Here is a 21242-nt window from a genome sequence, read left to right as displayed (position 1 = left end):
GCGCCTGCCACCTCGCCCGGCTAGTTTTTTGTATTTTTAGTAGAGACGGGGTTTCACTGTGTTAGCCAGGATGGTCTCGATCTCCTGACCTCGTGATCCGCCCATCTCGGCCTCCCAAAGTGCTGGGATTACAGGCTTGAGCCACCGCGCCCGGCCGATAACTTGTTATTTTAGTCATTAACAAGCTCTGGGTTTCCTATGATTGGATGTTAAAAGAATTGCCAAGGTCTTTTGTCGATGCTTTGCTCTTTGAAACCTATTGAAAATACATAAAGAATATCATATCTGGAAATTTGTGTTCACTATAATTTATTTTTTCATGTTTTTCATGTGCAAGCAGACTTGCATCAAGAGCTGCTAAAGGATTTCTCTTCATCATTTAAGTGCAATCCAGCAGCAACTACTACATCTGATAAACTGCAAAACACAGAATACAGGATTCTTGAAGCTACTGTCAGGTACTCCTTTAATTATATTTCTTTGGATTAAATTGAAATGAAACTTCAGCTATGCTTGCAATTAAAGAAGTTGAAACTTCAATGTATTTCCTTTTCCATTCACACACACACAGAGAGAGAGAGAGAGAGAGAGAGAGAAACTTGAATATACGTATGGAATCTCTCAAAGTTTTTTTCTACCAAATGGAGCCAAAGAATCACTAGGCTTGAATGATATATATGACACATGGTCAAATATTTATCATGATAAAATAATTTATCCTACAACTCTAAAGTGTTTCTTTATCTTGGCTTCTTTTCCTTTCTTAAAAAAGATCTCTAAGTGCCCAAAAGGCTAAACTTACCACATAGAATTTCACTGTAACAAATACTACTATATTATACTTCAAACTTGTATTTTATTTTATTTTATTTTATTTTTTTTGAGACGGAGTCTCGCGCTGTGTCACCCAGGCTGGAGTACAGTGGCGCGATCTCGGCTCACTGCAAGCTCCGCCTCCCAGGTTCAGGCCATTCTCCTGCCTCAGCCTCCGAGTAGCTGGGACTACAGGCGCCCGCCACCACGCCCGGCTAGTTTTTTGTATTTTTAGTAGAGACGGGGTTTCACCATGTTAGCCAGGATGGTCTCGATCTCCTGACCTCGTGATCCGCCCGCCTCGGCCTCCCAAAGTGCTGGGATTACAGGCTTGAGCCACCGCGCCCGGCCTTGTATTTTATTTTGAGACAGGGTCTCACTCTGTCACCCAGGCTAGAGTGCCGTGGCACTATCATGGCTCACTGCAGCCTCAACCTCCCTGGGCTCAGGCGATCCTCCCACCTCAGCCTCCCAAGTAGCTGAGACTACAGGTGTATGGCATCATGCTGGCTGGTTTTTTTTTCGTATTTTTGTACGGACCAGATTTTACCATGTTGCTCAGGCTGGTCTCCAACTCCTGGGCTCAAGTGATGCTCCTCCCTCGGCCTCCCAGAGTGCTGGGATTACAAGCATGAGGCGCTGCACTCAGTCCAAACTTGTTTTCTTATAAAAGCACTTTGTAACAAAGATTGGGTCAAAAATCACTAAACATAGTTCAAGGAGGCAGGACTTAAGACTTGAAAGAAACAGGTATCCAGCTTCCCTATTGAGAGTGAATGATTGAGAAGAGCTTTGGACCTAATAATGGAAAGATGCAGTCTCTCTCCCTTCTCCCATCCCACATTAAATCATCATCATCATCATCATCATCACCGTCTTCCCAGCTAAGGAACTCATCCTTGCCTGCTCTTTGTTCTGTTTGTTTCGAAGCTGGGTTGGCTTTCCTCGGAGGACGGGTTGGCATTTTAGAGGTGGGAGTGAATTACTGAAGAATCGTCCACAGTTGATTGACACCTGCCTCTGCACTGCTGTTCAGCCTCTCCTCCCTCCCCCACTCTCTGCTCTCTCCTGCTCTGTCACAATGCTGAGGGCATAGTCAGCACTGTCACGGGGTTTAACTTTTATTTCTGCATTCCTGTCCACTCACGCCTCTCTTTGTAGAGATGAAACCTGCAGAGCTGGAATCGTGGATTCACTTGAACGTGGAAAGCAGCATGACTCAGCCCTCCCAGCCTGCAGAATGCGGGTTGGGACTGCCATGATCCCCCAACACGATTTCCCCGAGTTTCTTTTATCCCTTGTCATCTTTTATTAGCAGAGCTGATTTTATTTTTAAAAACCCATGAAACAAAACTAAAAACCAAACCAAAATTGTTCTACTGTGAAGGGAGGGCATGCGCAATGAAGTATTTTCCCAGGCGAGGTGAGAGTTTCTGCTCATTCACCCTCACGCTGTCTCCTTGTGGCTAGAAGCACATGTTTGCAAGTTGGGAGGCTAGGGTCAGGAATACAGTCAGCTTGTGACCACAGAGTAGGAAATAGCAGCTGGCTGTCACTACGAAATAGTACATCCATGGTCTCACTGGCACATGCATTAAACCAACAGAGTTAAACGCTCCTCATCAGTTATATCCAGCCTTTGTGAGTTCAGCGGCACCCATGACTCTTCATTCTGGATGGTTTGGCTCTTAGGCCAGTATTGGAGCAGATTGTGAAGTGGGAGCCAAGTGAGTTTGGCAGAACCTAAGACCGAGGTCAAATGATCATAAGAATTATTCAGACCTCAAATATGACACTTAGGCCAAAGGGAAGACTTTCTAAGAGGAGAATTTCTTCCTCCACACAGATGATGGGGTCTGAATGAACCGAATTAAAATAGAGCCAGTTTTGAAGCACCCATGGGTGTGCATCTACGATTTTTATGTGGCCATTCACAAACCACTGGATAGGTAATGCTGTACTAAAAGGAATTTAAGCCTGTCAGGTTAATTACACAATATTAGGTACGAAAACAAACAGTGCAACACAAAACATAGCTACATCATTATTTGCAGTAAATGTTAACTCTAAATAAGTGCAACCTGTCTGTAAATGCTTGCTATAAACTAATTAAAAAAATAAAATTTGATGGATAAACATGAAAAAAAAATTCTCACCGAGAATTTTTTTTTTAAATATCAGCACTCATTTAGAGTTTGGGATTTGTGAAAGAAAGCTTTAAAAGGAGCAAACCTGATTGGCTGTGGCTGTTGCTGCGAAGGGGACACTTGTTGCAGGAGTTGTTGCTGCAGAGACAGTGGCGGACGTAGCGCTGTGCATCATGGGTACTTTCAGGAGGGGAACCATGGGAGCAATGAACAGGAGGGTGTAGCATTATGGTAATAGAAGTGGTATTTTGGCATGGTGAATATCAGAGCAGCAAGCCATCATGGGTTAAACCAGCAGATGGCATGCAATCACAATGCAAAGCAAGGAAGCATGGGAGAGAAATAAAAAAGGGAAAATAGCTTATTACAAGTACAATTAAAGGAAGTTTTAAAACATAATCAGTGATTCCCAGAAAGGCCAAAGCAGATTACTTTGGTTGATGTATTTATAAACATTTTACTTCTAACAATAGATCCATTCCCAATTCAGAGTATATGGTGTATGTAATAATGGTTGTTTCTAAAATTGTGAAAGGTGATGTCTGATGAAGCAAGAATATGTGATCATCACTTTTAATCATAAATTCTGAGACATCCAAGTCTCCATATGGAGGCCTAATTTGGGATAGGATGTTCTTTGGAATTATGGTGAAATTGAATTCTTTTTTTCAATTTGGAACTGCTTACATGAAATGGAACTGCTGTGGGTTGTGGTTTATTTGAATCAATAAACGATGGAGCAAACATCATAGCCTTGATGCAAATTCTAACACAGTTACTCTGAAATAGCCAGACAAAATTTGCAATGTTTCTTTTTCTTGACTCTAAATAGATCTAATCCACATGTCTTAAAGACAGACGTTTGTACCAAGGCATTCATGTGTGTGAAGACAACTATCTGCTATTAAATTGAATGGCTAAGGGAATGCTGAGGTCCAGAAAAATCATGCCAAATAAATCAACACTTAAAATTAGAAAAGATAATTAAGTTAAGAAGCTCAGACATTCAGTTTCAAAATACATCCATTTATAATTTGTAAAAAATGAATACTTCTGGGAAACTCTGATCGCTCTAACACACAGCAAAGAGGAGATAAAGGCACACCACTATGAAACTTTCAAACATTGATGAAATTAGCCTGCCTCGCTGATAGAGTAAGCTCTGTTCCTTACGCTATACCATATAAACTATAAAGAGAAACAAAACACAAATCATTAAAAAGCAGACTCGTACTTGTGGCTTTATGTTTTTGTAGTGATTGTTCTAGCACAAGAGGTCACATTAAAACCGTCATTTTCTTAAATATACAACTACATTTTTAAAAACCTATACGTTAACTCTAAAGCCAAATAAGCCTTCAAATCTACTATTTCCTGTAGCATTTCTACCATCTCTGAAATAAATTTCAAGCAAGTGAAGGTATTGTACATCATATAAAAGACAAATAAAAAAGGTTGAAACCTACCAATACTGGTAGCGGGTGTCATGCACAAAACTGACCCTGATGTCATGCAATGGTGGGTGGAAAAAGTGAATAAAGGGAAAGAAACAGGTTAGCGGTTTAGAGTTAACATTCAAAGTGAGATTGAAGCACAACCAGAAATAAGTAGGGTTAGTTAACACAGTCTTTTAGGGCCATTCACATTGTCAGTACAGACACAAATATATCAGACTTATTTTAAGCCAATATTATTCCAAGCTCACTCCTTAGACCACTGTCCACACTTTCTATTCATATGCATCGACATGATTCTAATAAGAATGACATGTGATAATGCTGTGGTGTCCTTCCTCTAAAACCTCAAAGTATTTTACAGACATTATCAAGTTACTCCTCCAAGGTAGGAAGTAGGTATTTTACAGATGAAAAATCTGAGGCATAGTAACTCCTCCAAGGTCATGCATGGTGTGGGTCAAGGGGAAGGGTAGAAATAGAATTCTCTTCCTAAATCCAGGTCATCTTTTATATTCACTAGAATACACTGAACTTCCTGCATTAAAAGTTTACTTGTTTGTTTGACTGTAAATGTTTTGTGTCAACAATGGTATGAAAATAAGAACAGTATTTAAGATTTAAGATATTCTCCAAATCAGAAACTTGCAGGGCAGGATGGGTGAATTTTAGATTACTGCTTGAAAGCCTAATCACCTAGGAACACTGAGGTTCTTACAGGGAATGACCTGTATGAGCACATGGTCTTCTCTCTGTTGTAAGATTCATTGTGATAAAGGAGTAGTGCCTGGCAATAAAGCCTAAACACTGTAGAGGCAAAACAGTGCAGAGTTGCAGCTGAGTTAGGACCGGGGCTAAGGAATTTTGTCATGACTACTACAGGGTGATCCCTGAGGAGGATTTCTGGCAAAACTAGGAAATCTCAAGTTGGTGTCTGAGTGGGGAGGTAGGAGGTGGGAGGGGCGATTTCAACCCTTTCTTAGAAATAGCTGTCTTACTTGTGGTGGTCATAATTATCATACACGCATCAGGAAACTCTGACCATGAATATTATATTCATGCATGTTGTGGAGAACTGAAAGAAAACTGTATTGAAAGCTTTGGGGAATTATCTGCTACTGGTTCAGTTCCATGAAAAAAAAGTAATACATGGATTTAGATCATTGAAGACTGGGTGTCATGTAGGTGCCTGAGAAGTAGTTTCTTGTGAATATAGGAATGTCCTCTTAGAGTTTCAGAACTGACTTCTGAGATATTAGTTGGAGACTTTGAGATGTGTAGATCTTTATTCTCTGTGGAGCTGTTCACGCTGGAGGGCAACTTTTTGCCTGAACTACATTTTGATCAAGCTAACATGACCTAGTCAGGAAAGGGGGCTATTTAACTGGGCTACAGCCATAGTCTTCAACAAATGTGGGCCAATACATCCAACTTAAACCTTTCTCCAGCCCTATTCTCTCATCTTCACAATCAAACTTCTGGAAATCTACCTGCACATAAATGTTTACTTCCCTATCCCTACTGAGTCTTCATTCCTCTTCAATTTGGCTTTCATTTGACCTCTGCACTTAAATTGTGAATGCCAATCACCAGGAAAATCCCATATTGCTGCAGCCAGCAGGAACTCTCCCATCCTCACCTCACTGTTCCTGATTCTCAGCAGCATTCAGCACTCCGCCCTTCCCTCCATCGGAAGCCACTGTCTTCCCTTAGATTTTTGATCACACACACACACACACACACACACACACACACACACACACACACTTTTCTTTCTGGCAAGTCCCTTTGTCTACTTTGCTGAATGACCTTCCTTCCCTGAACTCACTCTCTCTATGCTGGAGTTCCTCAGGACTCAGTCATGGATCCTTTTCATCTATGCTGCATTTCCTGTGGTGTATCGTTTACTTCGTGGGTTTGGATTCCAGGAGCTTCCATGTTTGTGTATCCCACGCAGATTTCTTCTCAAAGTTCCAGGTCCTTTCCTCTAAATGCCCCCCTCACCTCTCTGCTTGGATGTCTCATAAGTGTATCAAATGGAACAGGACCGAACTTTGATCTTTTCACAGAAACTTTCTACACCTCGGTCTATGGCCACACCACCCTGAAAGCGCCTGATCTTATCTGATCTCGGAAGCTAAGCAGGGTCGGGCCTGGTTAGGACTTGGATGGGAGAAACTTTCTACACCTCAGGAGATACCTGATGGGCATCACCATCTAAGTAGAGCTCTAGTCTGAACTGAAAGTTACGCCTGATACCCCTTCCCCTTGTGAACTTCCCCGGTCCAGCTCACCAATCAGCCAAAGCAATCCTGCTTCTAGCATGCAGCTTGCAGTCATCTGTTTGTCCGTCACAACTGCCACATCTGAAGTCCTGGTCACCATTATCTCTAGGCTGGCCTATGTGATAACATCCTACGTGGTCTTCCTGCTTCCATTCTCGTCCTTCCTTAGTTCATTCTCCAGCTGCTGGCAGAGTAGATCTTTCCAAATGCAGGCCTGGCCACTCCTCCGCTGGAAACCATTCAGTGGTTTCTCATTGCTTTTAGGATAAAGGTCCCCTGTGGTCTAGTCTCTGACTACCTCCCCAGGCCCTCCTACACCTCTCTTCCCTGGCACCATGATACAGACAGATTAATTTTTCTTTTCTTTGAACTGAACACATTACACATTTGTCCTATTTTTGAGCTTCCCACAAGCTGTCCCCTTGGCCTAGAATAATCTTCACCTCACTTTTTTCATCTTCCAGATCTCAGGGTATATGTCACTTCTTTAGAAAATGTTCAGTTGTTATTTTACCTATCTCCCCATGCCATCAAGTCAGTTTCTATTTTTAATCTCACTGAACTCTACTTTTTCATTCATAGTACAGGTTGAGCATTCCAAGTCTGAAAATCTGAATCCAAAACGCTCTAAAATCCGAAACTTTTCGAGTGCTAACATGCCCCTCAAAGAAAATGCTTCTTGGAGCATTTCAGATTTCAGATTTTCAAATTTGGGGTGCTCAACTAGTTAATGTAATCCAAATATTCTAAAATCCGAAAAAAAAAAATCCAAAATCTGAAATATTTCTGGTCCCAAGCATTTTGGATCAAGGGGTACTCAACCTGTACTCATAAAAAAAATGGCCGAGCACGGTGGCTCACACCTGTAATCCAAATACTTTGGGAGGCCGAGGCGGGTGGATCACCTGAGGTCAGGAGTTCAAGACCAGCCTGCCCAACATGGCGAAACCCTATCTTTACTAAAAATACAAAAATTAGCTGGGCGTGGTGGTGCGTGCCTGTAATCCCAGCTACTCAGGAGGCTGAGGCAGGAGAATTACTTGAACCCAGGAGGTGGAGGTTGCAGTGAGCAAAGATCGCACCACTGCACTCCAGCCTGGGCTACAGTGCAAGACTCCATCTCAAAATAAATAAATAAATAAATTAATTAATTAATTAATTCTAATTGTATTTTCTATGGATATTTGTTGAACATTGACCTTTCCCCCTTTCTTGTAAACTCTGGGAGAGCAGAGATCTTGTCTGTCTAGGTCTATGGGGCACATAGTAGGTGGTCAAATGTGTTGAATGAATGTTCTCCGCCATTAGTAAGAAGTGTGCTGGGAGTGATTTGTTTCTAAAATTTAATAAAATACCCAGTTTGTGAGTTGCCCCGTTTTAAAGTCAACCATGGATGGATTCAAAGTTACACCTGGCCGGGTGCAGTGGCTCACGCCTGTAATCCCAGCACCTTGGAAGGCCGAGGCGAGTGGATCAAAAGGTCAAGGAGATCAAGAATGGTCTGGCCAAGATGGTAAAACCCTGTCTCTACGAAAAATACAAAAAAATTAGGCGGGTGCGATGGCAGATGCCTGTAACCCCAGCTACTCAGGAGGCTGAGGCAAGAGAATCGCTTGAACCTGGGAGGCGGAAGTTGCAGTGAGCCAAGATCACGCCACTGCACTCCAGCCTGGGTGACAGAGTAAGACTCTATCTCAAAAAAAAAAAAAAGTTACACCTATAAAAATGCCCTCTTATTTTTCTTTCATTCAAATGTGGAGCGGAGGGTCTCTTGGAGAGCTTTGCTGTGCCATGCATGTGAATACCAATGGTACTGCAAATAATCCACAGCTCCCACAGCTGCACTGGGCTAGGATCAGTCATGTCACTTTGGCTTCAGTCCTGGATGTGGCTGAAATCCTTAACCAAATTAATTCCATAAGCCTCTCTCTCTAAGTGGCCTAATAATGCTGTGAATATTGGAAATGCATAGCTTATGCATGTGTGGCTCCCTTACTCAATGCCACATCTCTGCCTTTCTATAACACTCCCATCCTCTACTCTCTGCATACACCCTGTATATACTTTATGTTATAGTTATGATGGACAATTTTCTATTCTTCAAGTACACTCTTCCCATGTCCCAACTGGGATGCTTTTCCCCCTCTGATAAAATCTTGCTTCTCTTTCAAACTCCTAGGCAAACTTCTCCTACTTCGGAAAGTCTTCTTTCTCCATATCCTTCGTAACCACCACCTGGTGCACATGCTGGAGGCATAATTCATTGTCCCCTCTCCTTCACTCTTGAATAGCTTTGCCCAGACCCTCAGGTACTGTTTCATCCTCTGCATAATATTTGGTTTTCACCTCATTATGAACTCTTTTGTATTCTCATTACTGGCTTTGAAACCCAGAACATACTACGGGTTCAAGGTATGTTTGCTGAATTGAATGGAATAAATTTTGTTGTGCTTATGCAGATATAGATGCCACTAAACACTGATCAATCTTTCACCAAGTCATGTGACAATCTGATGTAACATTTACACATTTCTCATCATTAGGCCATATCTGGACACTGTCCCCTGTTCTACTTATTCTGTACTTTCAATGTAATGAAATAAATCAAGGAAGGATTCTGTGAGTTGCCTTTGTTCTGATCAGTTGAAGCATTTCACTAAGGCACCAATTCTATGAACAAAGACTTCTCAAATGTTTTCTGCTTCAGTTGCACAAATATTTCAGCTGTCATATCTGTGAGCCAGAATTATCTGGGTAGTTCCGTTAATTATGTATTCCACTTTGCCGTGTAGACACAGCCTCAGTTTTTCCATCTGCAAAATGCAAATAACCATGCCTGCCACTAACAGAACTGCAACATCTTGAAGAATAATGAGATAATGTCTATAAGAACACTTACAGTAACTTAGAATAAACCTGTCAGAGAAATGCCAAGAATTATTATGCTGCTATTTTTGTAAGTGTGTGTGGTTTTGCCACTTTCCTAACATAGAAAAGAAAAAGTCTAACTACTTGGTTAAAATAATCCCAATCAAAAAAGAAAAAAAAAAAAAAAGAAAACTTCCACCCGCGGCAAATGTACTAGGGCATCAACTAGGGCAATAATGATCTTAGCATGGTTTGGGAGAAGACTCTCATATTTTGCATAACATTTTATATTAATATCTTTGCAAACTGGAGGCAGAATTCCCAAAATCCAAATTCACATTGTGTCAATGGGAGAATTTTAGTATCATATCAAAAGCTTTAACTATGAATGGTTTTTGATCAAGGGCAACCTTCAGGAAAACACAAAACGCTTTTTTGTTTTATATTTATGTTTATGTAAAACATTTATAGAAAAATCAAAATCTGTTCATTTAAAAGTAGTGGGTCCTCTATGTACCAAGTTGTAAGAATTATTTTTGAACATCTTCACTTGATTTGCAGAGGTTTCAAATCAACAATGATGAACAATGAGTGATTATCATCTTTATCATTTTAGAAATAAAGTTGAAAATGTGGCTTATAAGAAAGAAAATCAGAAGCAAAACCTTGAGCTATAATGAACAATAAAATTCCTGGTACGGGTTTAAGTGGGTTAAAGATTATTTTAATTTCCTTTTAATAAAATTATTTTCTCTTTCCTCATTTAAGAGAAATGTGAAAATTCTTAGCAGTTGAAATACCATTTCAGAACACTAGATCCACATGTTTGTTCACTCTGATATTCATGTCTTGTAAGAAATGGAAACCCTTCTAGTCACTGTATTGGTGTGCTAGGACCCACTTTTTGGCTTCCAAAGCCCACTGTATTGAGGGTTGCCAGACACACTTAAGCTGTTCCTAAAGTATCCACCAGAGGGCGGAAGTACACAACCACAGCAGCCAATGCAGCCGCATGGGTCCTTCATGCAATACATTTCATCAACAAAAATCAGGTCATTGCATAAGGGATGTTGTTTATCCTTGCTTTGGAAATGTTTAAAAGGCTTCCAGGTGAAATATTTTAAAGTGATGATTCTTTCAGTGATTTAACAAATCAGTCATTATTGGGTTGGAGAATTAAACATGTGCTGGAGGGCTTCCGGGTCTTTTGGCAGGCTTAGCACCAGAGCTCCATAGGTATTCCCAGGACATGGTAATGGCAGTAACATCCATTCTTCAGAAACAGGCTTCTCCTTTTACATTTTTACCCTCGGTATATTCTTCCTTAATTTTTTTTTTTTATCATAAAATATCTAGTGGCCAAGAGGTCTATAATGAGACACTTTGTAGAAACCACACAGGACATTAACGTAAGTTTACCTTCTAGTAATTATTTTACAAATGTGTTATCTCAAGTAGATTACATGTTAAAACACTGCTATGCTGTAACAGCACTGGGATGTCACTAATTAAAGCTGTAATAGGGCAAGAGTGAACCCCTAATAAATACTGCATTAGAGATTTCTTCTACAAGTCTATGATTTTAAGATAGGTTCAAAACTAAAATAAGAAAAGTAAACACTGAAAAACCACTTTGCTCACATAATTTATATCTTAACTAAAATATGTATTGTTCACAGGTTACTAATCCATTTCAAAGTGTAGATTTTATACAAAGAATATCACAGAAATATTTTACCTCCCTCTGATGTTAACTCTGATAAGCTATGGGATTTAAGGAAATGGATAATAAGCTGGAAAAGTTCAAACTTATGGATTTGAATCAAAAAACTCTTTTTGTTAGAATTGTTATTCATTTATATTTACCTTCATTTCACTGTTGTGGGCTGAAGAATTTTGACTCACAAAGAACTCAATGGATGGTCTTCCCACCAGGGCTTATGTTATCCCCTGCTTCTAACATTGACTATAAGGTGAAAACCGAAGTCAATTACAGTGACTATCTTTGCATATGGTGTGCGTGTGTGTATCTGTGGTTAGAGATGTCGGTGCAAATAGGGGAGGGATGACATGCTTTATACTTTTGGTTTTTTACTTTTATCTGACTTTTTGGGGTCACTTATTCAAAAATTCACTTTTATCTGCTCTTTTTTCAGGAGAACTCTGTGGTATATGTATATAGAGGCAGGTCTGGGTGGTAGAATGTGATGTAAATGGAGTTGGTCACAGGGAAACTCAGTTCTTTTTCTCATTAGTTGTGGCACCTTGGAAAGTCACTTCTCATTTAGGGGGCCTCAGTTTTCTCATCTGTAAAACAATCATCTGGATGAGGAGATCAACTAACAGTCCTTTAAACTCTAAGATTCTATGACTATTACAATGGATCTTTTAGTGGAATCATAGTTAATGCACATGGTACGTAATAGTATCAGGCATTGGCTTAGACACTGAGGATAAGAGCTCTATATACTTGTGAACTTGGTGAAAGTTGAGAAGGATGGAGAAAGAGATAGAATGGATATAAAAATATGAGTAGAGAATTGCTTTAATTTGAATAGTCTCATTGTTTTAGTAATCTGAATAGAAATAGAAAAAAATGGTTAGTATTTACTGGAATTGCTATTTTTTAGGTCATTCAGAGTTAACGACAAATTTCAACTGTCACACATAAAAGGTCTTATTTACATAAACAATTTGACAGGGCTTGTGTGAATACAAGAAACCAAAAGCCCTAACTGCTCTCTGTTTCTCATGGGTTAAATCTGTCTTTTCAATCTATCAAATATTTGGCTTTAGAATCCTAACAGTCTTTAGCTATCATTCAAAGTAAGGTAAATACATTTAGATAGCTAGGACAACGATGAATTTCAAACTGTATTATACCTTCAAAAGCAAACTAGATGCCACCAAACAGCTTATAGAAATGAGAAGAAAGCACATGACCAGAAGGGCACAGGACATAGGGCAGTAAGGGCACATACCTGTTGGAATGAACGCAGCGTGTTGCTGCAACTGTGCGCTGGTGAGAGCCTGCTGGTAGTGCAAGACGCTGGGGTTAAAGACCGCACTGGTACCATTGCTTTTTTCAAGTGCTTGTCTCTTTGGTAAAGGATGAAGAGCACCAGGGGGAAAGGCCTAGAAATGAAGAATTCGATAAGATATGTCTAACTTAAAGCAAACACAACTTCTGTGTTCATAGAGATCATCAATTGCAACATTCTTTTTAAAAATGACAGCTAAGGAGATGCCTCTGCCATGCACCTTAATTTAAACAGCGGCAATGTCGAATGAGTGAGAATTTGTTATTGAGAGCGAAAGCATGATTTCTGTAACCCAAAACGGTAGCATCTCAACTAAGGAAAAGAAAAACTATCAAGCAACAACAACAACAAAAAAATGGCTTCAGCTTTTAAAATGAGTTAAACTATTCTAAGGGGGAGGAAGCATTGGTGTTATTATTAATACCTATTCTTTTATTTAACTAAATGGCAATTTCTTGAATTTAAAGGTTAATAAGAATTATAATGAACATTTTCTGAGTGAAATAATTTAAATTTGCTTCACTCTTTTGGAAAAGGTATTAAAATTTGTTAGGATTAATTTATTTCACAGATTACGTATGAGAATGAGATGGCTAAACACCTTATTGGATTTTTTCCATAAATTAATAATAATGATTGTTCGCAACCAATATTTTACAAGTAATACAAATCTCAGATGGTTCTCTGAAAAGCTACATGCAAAGCGAAAGGTGAAAGGTCAAAGTACCAGGTCTACAGTTGCTTCGAGAGGTCGCTTCATTGCTTTGGCAGTCGACTGAGTCTTTTAATAACAGGCAGCGAGCACATGATGGCAGTGGGCCAATGGGATTCAAGCGAATTAACATACAGGTAAACAGCAAGCAGAGGTGCATCATGGGAACGGCATTGCATTGTGGATAGGTGAGAAGGAAAAAAATATTCTGAATGCAATATACAACGTACAAAACACTAGGCATGCACAACAACAAAAATGTTCTCTAAAGAAATGAATATTACACCTTAAATTAGTATTGAAGCAAAAATGCATCTACTATACCTTAGTTAAAAGCATATAAGAGAGTAAAATATAGATGTTTGAAATTCAGGAAAGTTAATTAAAACAGCAGCTTGCATACACACCATAAGCATTTTTTATATTGCTTCAGAAAAAAATGCAAAATTTGTAAGGGCCATAGGATCGAAGAACTTCTGATAAGTTAGTTTTCAAATATGAAACAATGAATCCATCGAGTAAGGATAAGACCCAAGTTGAAATTTTTCATAAAAATAATTTAAAATTCATAGCTAGCCTAACAAAATGAAGTGGCGAACTGAGACAAAAAATTCAGGCAAAAAAATATTCAAACACAAGATTATTTAGGCGAAACTGTTGGGTTTGGATCTTTATTTTTTGTCTGAATCATGTGGATAATTGTCTCAATTCTTGTCTTCACTCTGCTAGTGTGAGTCTTGTCATGTGGACTAAAGTTCCAAATTTAGTGTCTTGAATTTAAATAGTGAGTTTCCAGAATTCCCCACTTTTATTCCATCATCCTGTTTCTAACAACCAACTTATCATCCATTCTGTTTTCTACTACATTTGAAATGTTCATTTCATTTATCTCAAACAACTTACCGGATTATACTAAGAAAATACCCTTTAAAAGGTATTTAGTGTCCCCCGGTATCAAAATAATTTCTATTTAGTAATTCTATTTGTACTTTTAGCTACAGTCAGTGAGCAACCCCATTAATGAAAAGTGGAACTCTTGGAAAGAACACATACAATAGCTAAAAATAGCAAACAGCTAAAAATAATAGCAAAGAACTGCTTGAAAGATTAGAAGTAAAATAATATCTTTAACTTAGAACCATAATTTTGGGAAGACAGTTTCATTTAAACAACTGAAATAAAAACAAATATGGATTGATTTAGACCACGATGAAAAATTTTCCTATTCTTTGTTAATTGTTGTAAAAAAAAAAAACAAAATTAAAAATTCTATGATGGAATTCTATGCAAATAAATAATTCAAAGGAATTGCTCCAATGCAAATAAAAAATGAAATACCCTTTTCTATGTTTAGCACAATAGGTAAATCCCTAAGGTTTGTCTAATAAATACAAATATTATATTCCAAAGTTTTGAAATAGAACTTTGTCATTTGACATGAGATAGTACTAAACCTTTAAAATGGGAAACAGTTAATGACATTTTCCTGGATAAAGGATGTTTATTGTTGTTTTATAATTCAGGATAAAAAGTATGGAGATAATAGGGGATAAGGGGAGAGCTGTGGAGGGGAAGAGACTAGAAATAAAGTAGAAAGAACTACAGGCAGAGAAGAGATTTAGAATGGCCAATGGAGAAGAAAATGTTTTGGAAGGTAGTTTTGATCAGGGTCATCGAATGACATGAAATCAATGTTGTGAAAGTACAATTGTGAACATTAAAAACAATGAGCTGACAAAACTTCTGTGTACTGGATATTCTTTCCTTGCATGTAACTTTGACATCATGTAACTTCCATAATGCCATTTTTGTTTCAAATCTTCCATCCTTGCACAGCTTTGCATTGTTAAGCAGTGCAGGGTTTTCTTTTGTTTTGTTTTTCGAGCTTCAGTTAATTTGCGTCAGCTGAAGAAGGTTACAAAGCCTATTCTCATGGAACACATTGAGAACGTGAACTGGATCGTTAAACTCAAAATCATTTTGGCCTTAACTTTCTGGACTCAATTTTTCCCTTCCCATTTGCAATCATAAGTATTTACAGAATGAATCCACTAATGGGTTGATCTTTTCCGACATGTTAACTAGAAGAGTGATTGTGTCTCCAAAGGCTGATATTCATGAACAAAAATTTGACTTAACAAGGAACCATTTAATGAAGTCTCCAAGTACAATGAAAAATAATAAACATTTCCCTTTAGGATTGTCACCTGGAAGGTTAATGTTCTTCTTCTGGTCTTAGTGTGATGAAACTTAATTTCCATAGAATTTAGAATAATCTAGGAATGTAAAAAAACTGAGAACACTAGAGTGAGCAGGACAGTGACATGTATCTCTTTCTATCACTCCATGGCGTGAGTTTTCTTTATTAGAGGCAGATCTCTCCTTTTTAAGTAAACACTGAGGTCTTGGAGGGTGGGGTGTGCATATTAACATGCTGTTCATCTCACACGGTGAAGCAGGTATGTGGAGAATGTATTTTAAAAATCCATGTGGATGAATAATCATGTTATAATGTACCATTTTCATATACAGATGCTCAGTTTTCAGTGATTTTGACTGCTGGCATATGTTTACCTACATTGAAAGATCTTCAGGCTTAGAACAGATCTCATAGATCACCAAGCCCAGTGTATCCTAAGATCCTCCTTAAGCACCAAGACAGTTGATTGAGTCCTCACTATGTATCAGCCACTTGGAATCCATCTGGCTGGCATCACCAACATTCTGAGCCTTTGCTTCTCTGGGCCTCTCCAGTTTGGTGAGCATGGGTGATGAGTCAGAGGAGGTCCTATGGGCAGTTAGGCTTTTATTTTTTTGAATTGAGGACCAATCCACCTGCAAGTCAAGGTAATCGAACCAACTGCCCACATCAGGCATGATAGGCAAAGACCAAATCTGAGGGGTCAGAAAACACTGACAACAATAATCAGAGCTGTCACTTTAAAGTAGGAAAGAAGGTAGACAAGTAGGATGCCAATCAAAGTTCCTGTACAGACTTTCCTCAACAATCAAAACATATCTAGCTGATGGCCGCTTGTCCTGTTTCCTTTTGCAAAATGGTTCTTTCCTTGTGTCACTCCATTTTGGTGTATGTGAACAAAGATTGCTTGTATGAAGATCAGACACCTTTTGTGTTAACACTACCGAAGAAAAGTTCTGTCTGGCTTATTCTCATGTTTAAAAAATTCTGGTGATTGTGATGGTTATGTTTTAAGAAGTATTTAAAAGAATAAGACTCTAAAGGAAATAAATGTCTTTTATTCTGGAGTCAAAACTTTCCATTCTTTTTAAGCATCTAATTAAAATAAGTGGGAAATCTCCAGACAATAATAAAAATTGTACCCTGGAAATGCTTGGGGTTTATATATGGAAGTCAGGTGAATGGAATATTAATATCTTCTAACTGCATTCATCACTCCTGTTTGTCCTTTTAAATAAGGAAATAAAATAATAGTTTTTCTTCCATGAACTGAGTAATTTTGCCATTAGAGTAGCAATACTTTGACTTTATCCAACAGCACCTAGGCTGGTTTCAAATGAGCGTCTCACTTCAACTAAAAACACATGACAGATTCAGTAATTTTCATGTCATTGTCAGAAAGAACCTGGCTTTTGTTCTGAAACTACATTCCTTTGGGTTGTCTTTGACAATGCTGCAAGATCCTCTGACTTATCAGAACTCCAAGTTTGGGCACGGTGTAACAATCCAAGAAACTATGGTAACTAACACTGTTGGCATCCACTGCAATAATCTTTATGCAGCTTGCGGAATGTAACCATGAATGTAATGTGAAAATGTGTACAAGGGTACACAGAAGAGTACAGCTTTGACTTGAAGAAATGCAGCAGGGAAATGACCTGTTTGTGTAAATGGCCATTTTCCCTCTTATCCCCATCAGCCCAGGTCATCTACCACTGACATATACTAGGTGCATTGTTCCTTTAATGACTGAAGTATATATTGGTTGCAGATGTTAGAAATGGTCCATTGAGAAAACAGGCAGATGAAATCAGGGCTCAGCCCTAAGGTCATTATTAGTACCTTGATATGTTGTGTTAATAAGTACAGGCATAGGTTGTTTTATTGCACTTTGTTATATGGTACTTCGCAGATACTTCAGTTTTTTAAAATTGAAGGTTTGTGGCAACCCTATGTTAAGTCTATCAGTGTCATTTTTCCAGCAGCATGTGATAACTTTGTGTCTTTGTCACATTTTGGTAATTCTCACAATATCTTAAAATTTAATGTTATTATATCTCTTATGATGATTTGTGATCAGTGATGTTTGATGTTACTATTTTAATTGTTTTGGGGCACCATGAACCATGCCGCGAACTTAATCGATAAATGTCATGCATGGTTTGACTGCTCCACTCACTGGCTATCACCCCTCTCTCTCCTTCCTCAGGCCTCCCTATTCTCTGAGACAAAATTATATTGAAATTAGGCCAATTAATAACTTTAAATGGCCTCTAAGTGTTCAAGTGAAAGAAAGAGACACACATTATTACTTAAAATACATACTCCATATTGGAGCTAGAAATGATTAAGCTTAGTGAGGAAGGCATATCGAAAGCCAAGATATGCTAAAAGCTACACTTCTTGTGCCAAGGTTATCCATGTTGTGACTGCAAAGGGAAAGTTCTTGAAGGAAATTAAAAGTGCTACTCCAGTAAACATACAAATGATAAGAGAGCAAAATAGCCTTATTGCCGATGTGGAAAAAATTTTAGTGGGCTGGACAGATCTAACCAGCCATAGCATTCCCTTAAACCAATGCCGCCTTTATTTATTTATTTATTTATTTATTTATTTATTTATTTTCTTGAGGCAGAGTCTCACTCTGTCACCCAGGCTGGAGTACAGTGGCACGATCTCAGTTCGCTGCAACCTCTGCCTTCAAAGGTTCAAGCGATTCTCATGCCTCAGCTCTTCGAGTAGCTAGAATGATAGCCATGTGCCACCATGCCCAGCTAATTTTTGTATTTTTAGTAGAGATGGGGTTTCACCATGTTGGCCAGGCTGGTCTCAAACTCCTGGCTTCCAGTGATCCACCCACCTCTGCCCCACAAAGTGCTGGGATTACAGGCAGGAGCCACTATGCTGGCTGAAAACCTAACTTAGAGCAAGGTCCTGACTCTCCTCAATTCTATGAAGGCTGAAAGGAGAGAGGAAGATACAAAAGAACAGTTGGAAGCTAGCAGAGATTGGTTCACGAGGTTGAAGCAAACAAGCTGTCTCTATAACATAAAAGTGCATGGTGAGCAGCAAGGGCTGATGGAGAAGCTGCAGCAAGTTATTCAGAAAATCTAGCTAAGATCACTGATGAAGGTGGCCACACTAAAGAACAGATGTCAATGTAGACAAAAAAGCCAGATATTGGAAGATGTCAACTAGGACTTTCAGAGCTACAGAGTAGTCAAGACTGGCTTCAAACCTTCAAAGTACAGCAGCCAACTCTTGCTAGAAGCTAATGCAGCTGGTGAATTTAAGTTGAATGCTCATTTACCATTCTGAAAATTCTAGGACCTTTATGAATTATTCTAAATCTACTCTGCCTATGCTCTAGAAATGAAACAACAAAGCCTGGATGACAGTATATGTATTGACAATATGGTTTACTGAATGTTTTAAGCCCACAGTTGAGACCTACTGCTCAGAAAAAAAAGATTTGTTTCAAAATTATTACTGTTCATTGACAATGTACCTCATCACCCAAGGAGTCTGGTGGAGATGTACAAGGAGATTAATGTTGTTTTCATGCCTGCTAACACAACAGCTATTCTGCAGCCCATGGATCAAGGAGTTATTTCAACTGTCAAGTCTTATTAATTAAGAAATAAATTTTGTAAGGCCGTAGCTGCAATAGATAGTGATTTCTCTGATGGATCTGGGCAAAGTAAACTGAAAACCTGTAAAGGATTCACCATTCTAGATGCCATTAAGAATATTCATGATTCATGGAAGATCAAAACATCAACATGAACAGGAGTTTGAAAGAAGTTAATTCCAATCCTCGTGGAAGACTTTGAGGGGTTCAAGACTTAAATGGAGAAAGTAACTGCAGATATAATGGAAATAGCAAGAGAACTAGAATTCTTAATAGAAGTAGAGCCTGAAGATGTGAGTGAATTGCTACAATTTCATGATAAAACTTTAATGGCTGAGGAGTTGCTTCATGGAGCAGCAAAGAAAGTAGTTTCTTGAGATGGGTTCTACTCTTGGCTAAGATGCTGTGAACATTGTTGAAATGACACCAAAGGATTTAGCAAAGTATATAAACTTAGTTGACAAAGTAGCAGCAGGGTTTTAGAGGATTGACTCCAATTTTGAAAGAAGTTCTACTCTGGGCAAAATGCTATCAAATAACATTGCATGTTACAGAGAAATCTTTCATAAAAGGAAGAGTCAATCAATGTGGGAAAGTTCATTGTTGTCTTATTTTTAAGAAATTACTACAGTCATCACAACTTTCACCAATCACCACTCTGATCAGTCAGCAGCCATCAACATCAAGGCAACATCAAGGCAACATCTTCTACCAGCAAAAAGATACGACTCACTAAAACCTCAGATTGTTGGTTAGCATTTTTTAAGCAATATTTTAAAATTAAGGTGTGTATATATTCTTTAGACATAATGTTCTTGCACATTTAATAGACCACAGTATAGTGTAAACATAACTTTTATACGCACTGGGAAACCAAAACATTCATGTGATTTGTTCTATCGTGATACTTGCTTCATTGCAGTGGTCTGGAACCAAACCCACAATATCTTTGTGATATGCTTTTACTTGAAGGACTAATATTTTCATATTATCAGGGCCTCATTCCATACCTCAGTGACCAAGGATAGCCACTGGGACCCAGGCTGAGTCAATCACAGCATCCTGTCACTGACCACAGGGACAGCCACCAAAATGACGTTTAACTTCTTCCCCCGCCCCAATATCTAATTTGAGCTGGTATAAAAGACACCATTCTCTCCCTTGTCAAAAGATGTAAGAATGCATCCCTATAGATGTCCAAAGCCTTGATCCCAGGTCCTGTAGAGAAGCTGACCTTAGAGAATGGTGTGGCTATAGTAAGAGAAGTAGGCAAGGGAAAGAAGAGAGTGACCTGGTGGGTCTGAAGTTTCTGAACCCAGGCATTCCTGAGCCCATCTCTACTGAAAATACGAAAATTAGCTAGGCATGGTGGCATGCACCTGTGGTCCCAGCTACTCGGGAGGCTGGTGCCTAAGAATCTCTTGAACCTAGGAAGTAGAGTCCAGTGAGCCAAGATCGTGCCACCGCACTCCAGCCTGGGTGACAGAGCAAGACTCTGTCTCAAAAAACAAACAAATAAACAAATTGTATGAAAAAATATGTTCTTAGTGCCCATCAATCAACACACCAATTATGATAAGTTGGAGCTGGCCTAAAATAATGATTACAATGAAAAAAATCTTACTTCTTATGGGCTGAGATCCTCACTAGGTGGATAGTAGAATGGATTCCACATTGGCAAAATGTGTCAGGGGCCTCATTTGTGCTCTAAAAGAATTCCTTTTTTATCAGCCTTAAGTGATCAGTTTACTCCCCTCCTTCCCATTCCCAATTAAAATGAGTTTTGGAAACTACTCTTTTACTAGAACAGAAAAGGGGAGAATTTCTCTATTTTTTATTGACCCTCTTGTGTAGATACATACATCTCCACATATATAGGAATTCACACTCAGAAAAATCAGCATTATGTCCAATAACATAAGCATGAGAAGGACAAGAGGAAAGGACACTAAATGGACAAGAAAAGGACTCAGAGATTAAACAAAAACAAAAACAGTGATTTAGATGAAGCGCCCTGTGCTCAAGGTGCATGGAAATAAGCAGCTCAGATTGGAAAGGTCTCTATAACCACATGCTCCGCACCCAGTGGTG

General features: G+C 38.8%; 1 protein-coding gene and 1 long non-coding RNA gene across 13 annotated transcripts in view; one reads left to right on the top strand and one right to left on the bottom strand.

The window, feature by feature from the left end:
- Positions 1–21242, top strand: part of LOC103879421 — a 235636-nt gene that overhangs the window by 61827 nt on the left and 152567 nt on the right. For all 5 annotated transcript variants that reach the window (XR_004178542.1, XR_004178543.1, XR_004178544.1 and 2 more), the window contains one exon: positions 341–458. This is a non-coding gene — a long non-coding RNA (uncharacterized LOC103879421). The remainder of the gene's footprint in view (positions 1–340; positions 459–21242) is intronic.
- MBNL2 (muscleblind like splicing regulator 2) overlaps positions 1–21242 on the bottom strand; it is a 170968-nt gene that overhangs the window by 24582 nt on the left and 125144 nt on the right. The window contains exons 6-9 of one of the 8 annotated variants that reach the window (XM_009192104.4): positions 13336–13389; positions 12549–12702; positions 4427–4462; positions 3046–3140 (exon numbers count right to left, since the gene is read on the bottom strand). In XM_009192104.4, coding sequence (XP_009190368.2) covers positions 3046–3140; positions 4427–4462; positions 12549–12702; positions 13336–13389 — 339 coding nt within the window. The remainder of the gene's footprint in view (positions 1–3045; positions 3141–4426; positions 4463–12548; positions 12703–13335; positions 13390–21242) is intronic. The other 7 variants (XM_009192108.4, XM_009192106.4, XM_003914012.5 and 4 more) reach the window with 7 other exon arrangements.

The sequence above is a fragment of the Papio anubis genome, chromosome 15 (genome assembly GCF_008728515.1).
Source record: "Papio anubis isolate 15944 chromosome 15, Panubis1.0, whole genome shotgun sequence".
In the NCBI taxonomy this organism is placed as follows: Eukaryota; Metazoa; Chordata; class Mammalia; order Primates; family Cercopithecidae; genus Papio; species Papio anubis.
This window is presented reverse-complemented; position numbering and strand designations above follow the sequence as displayed.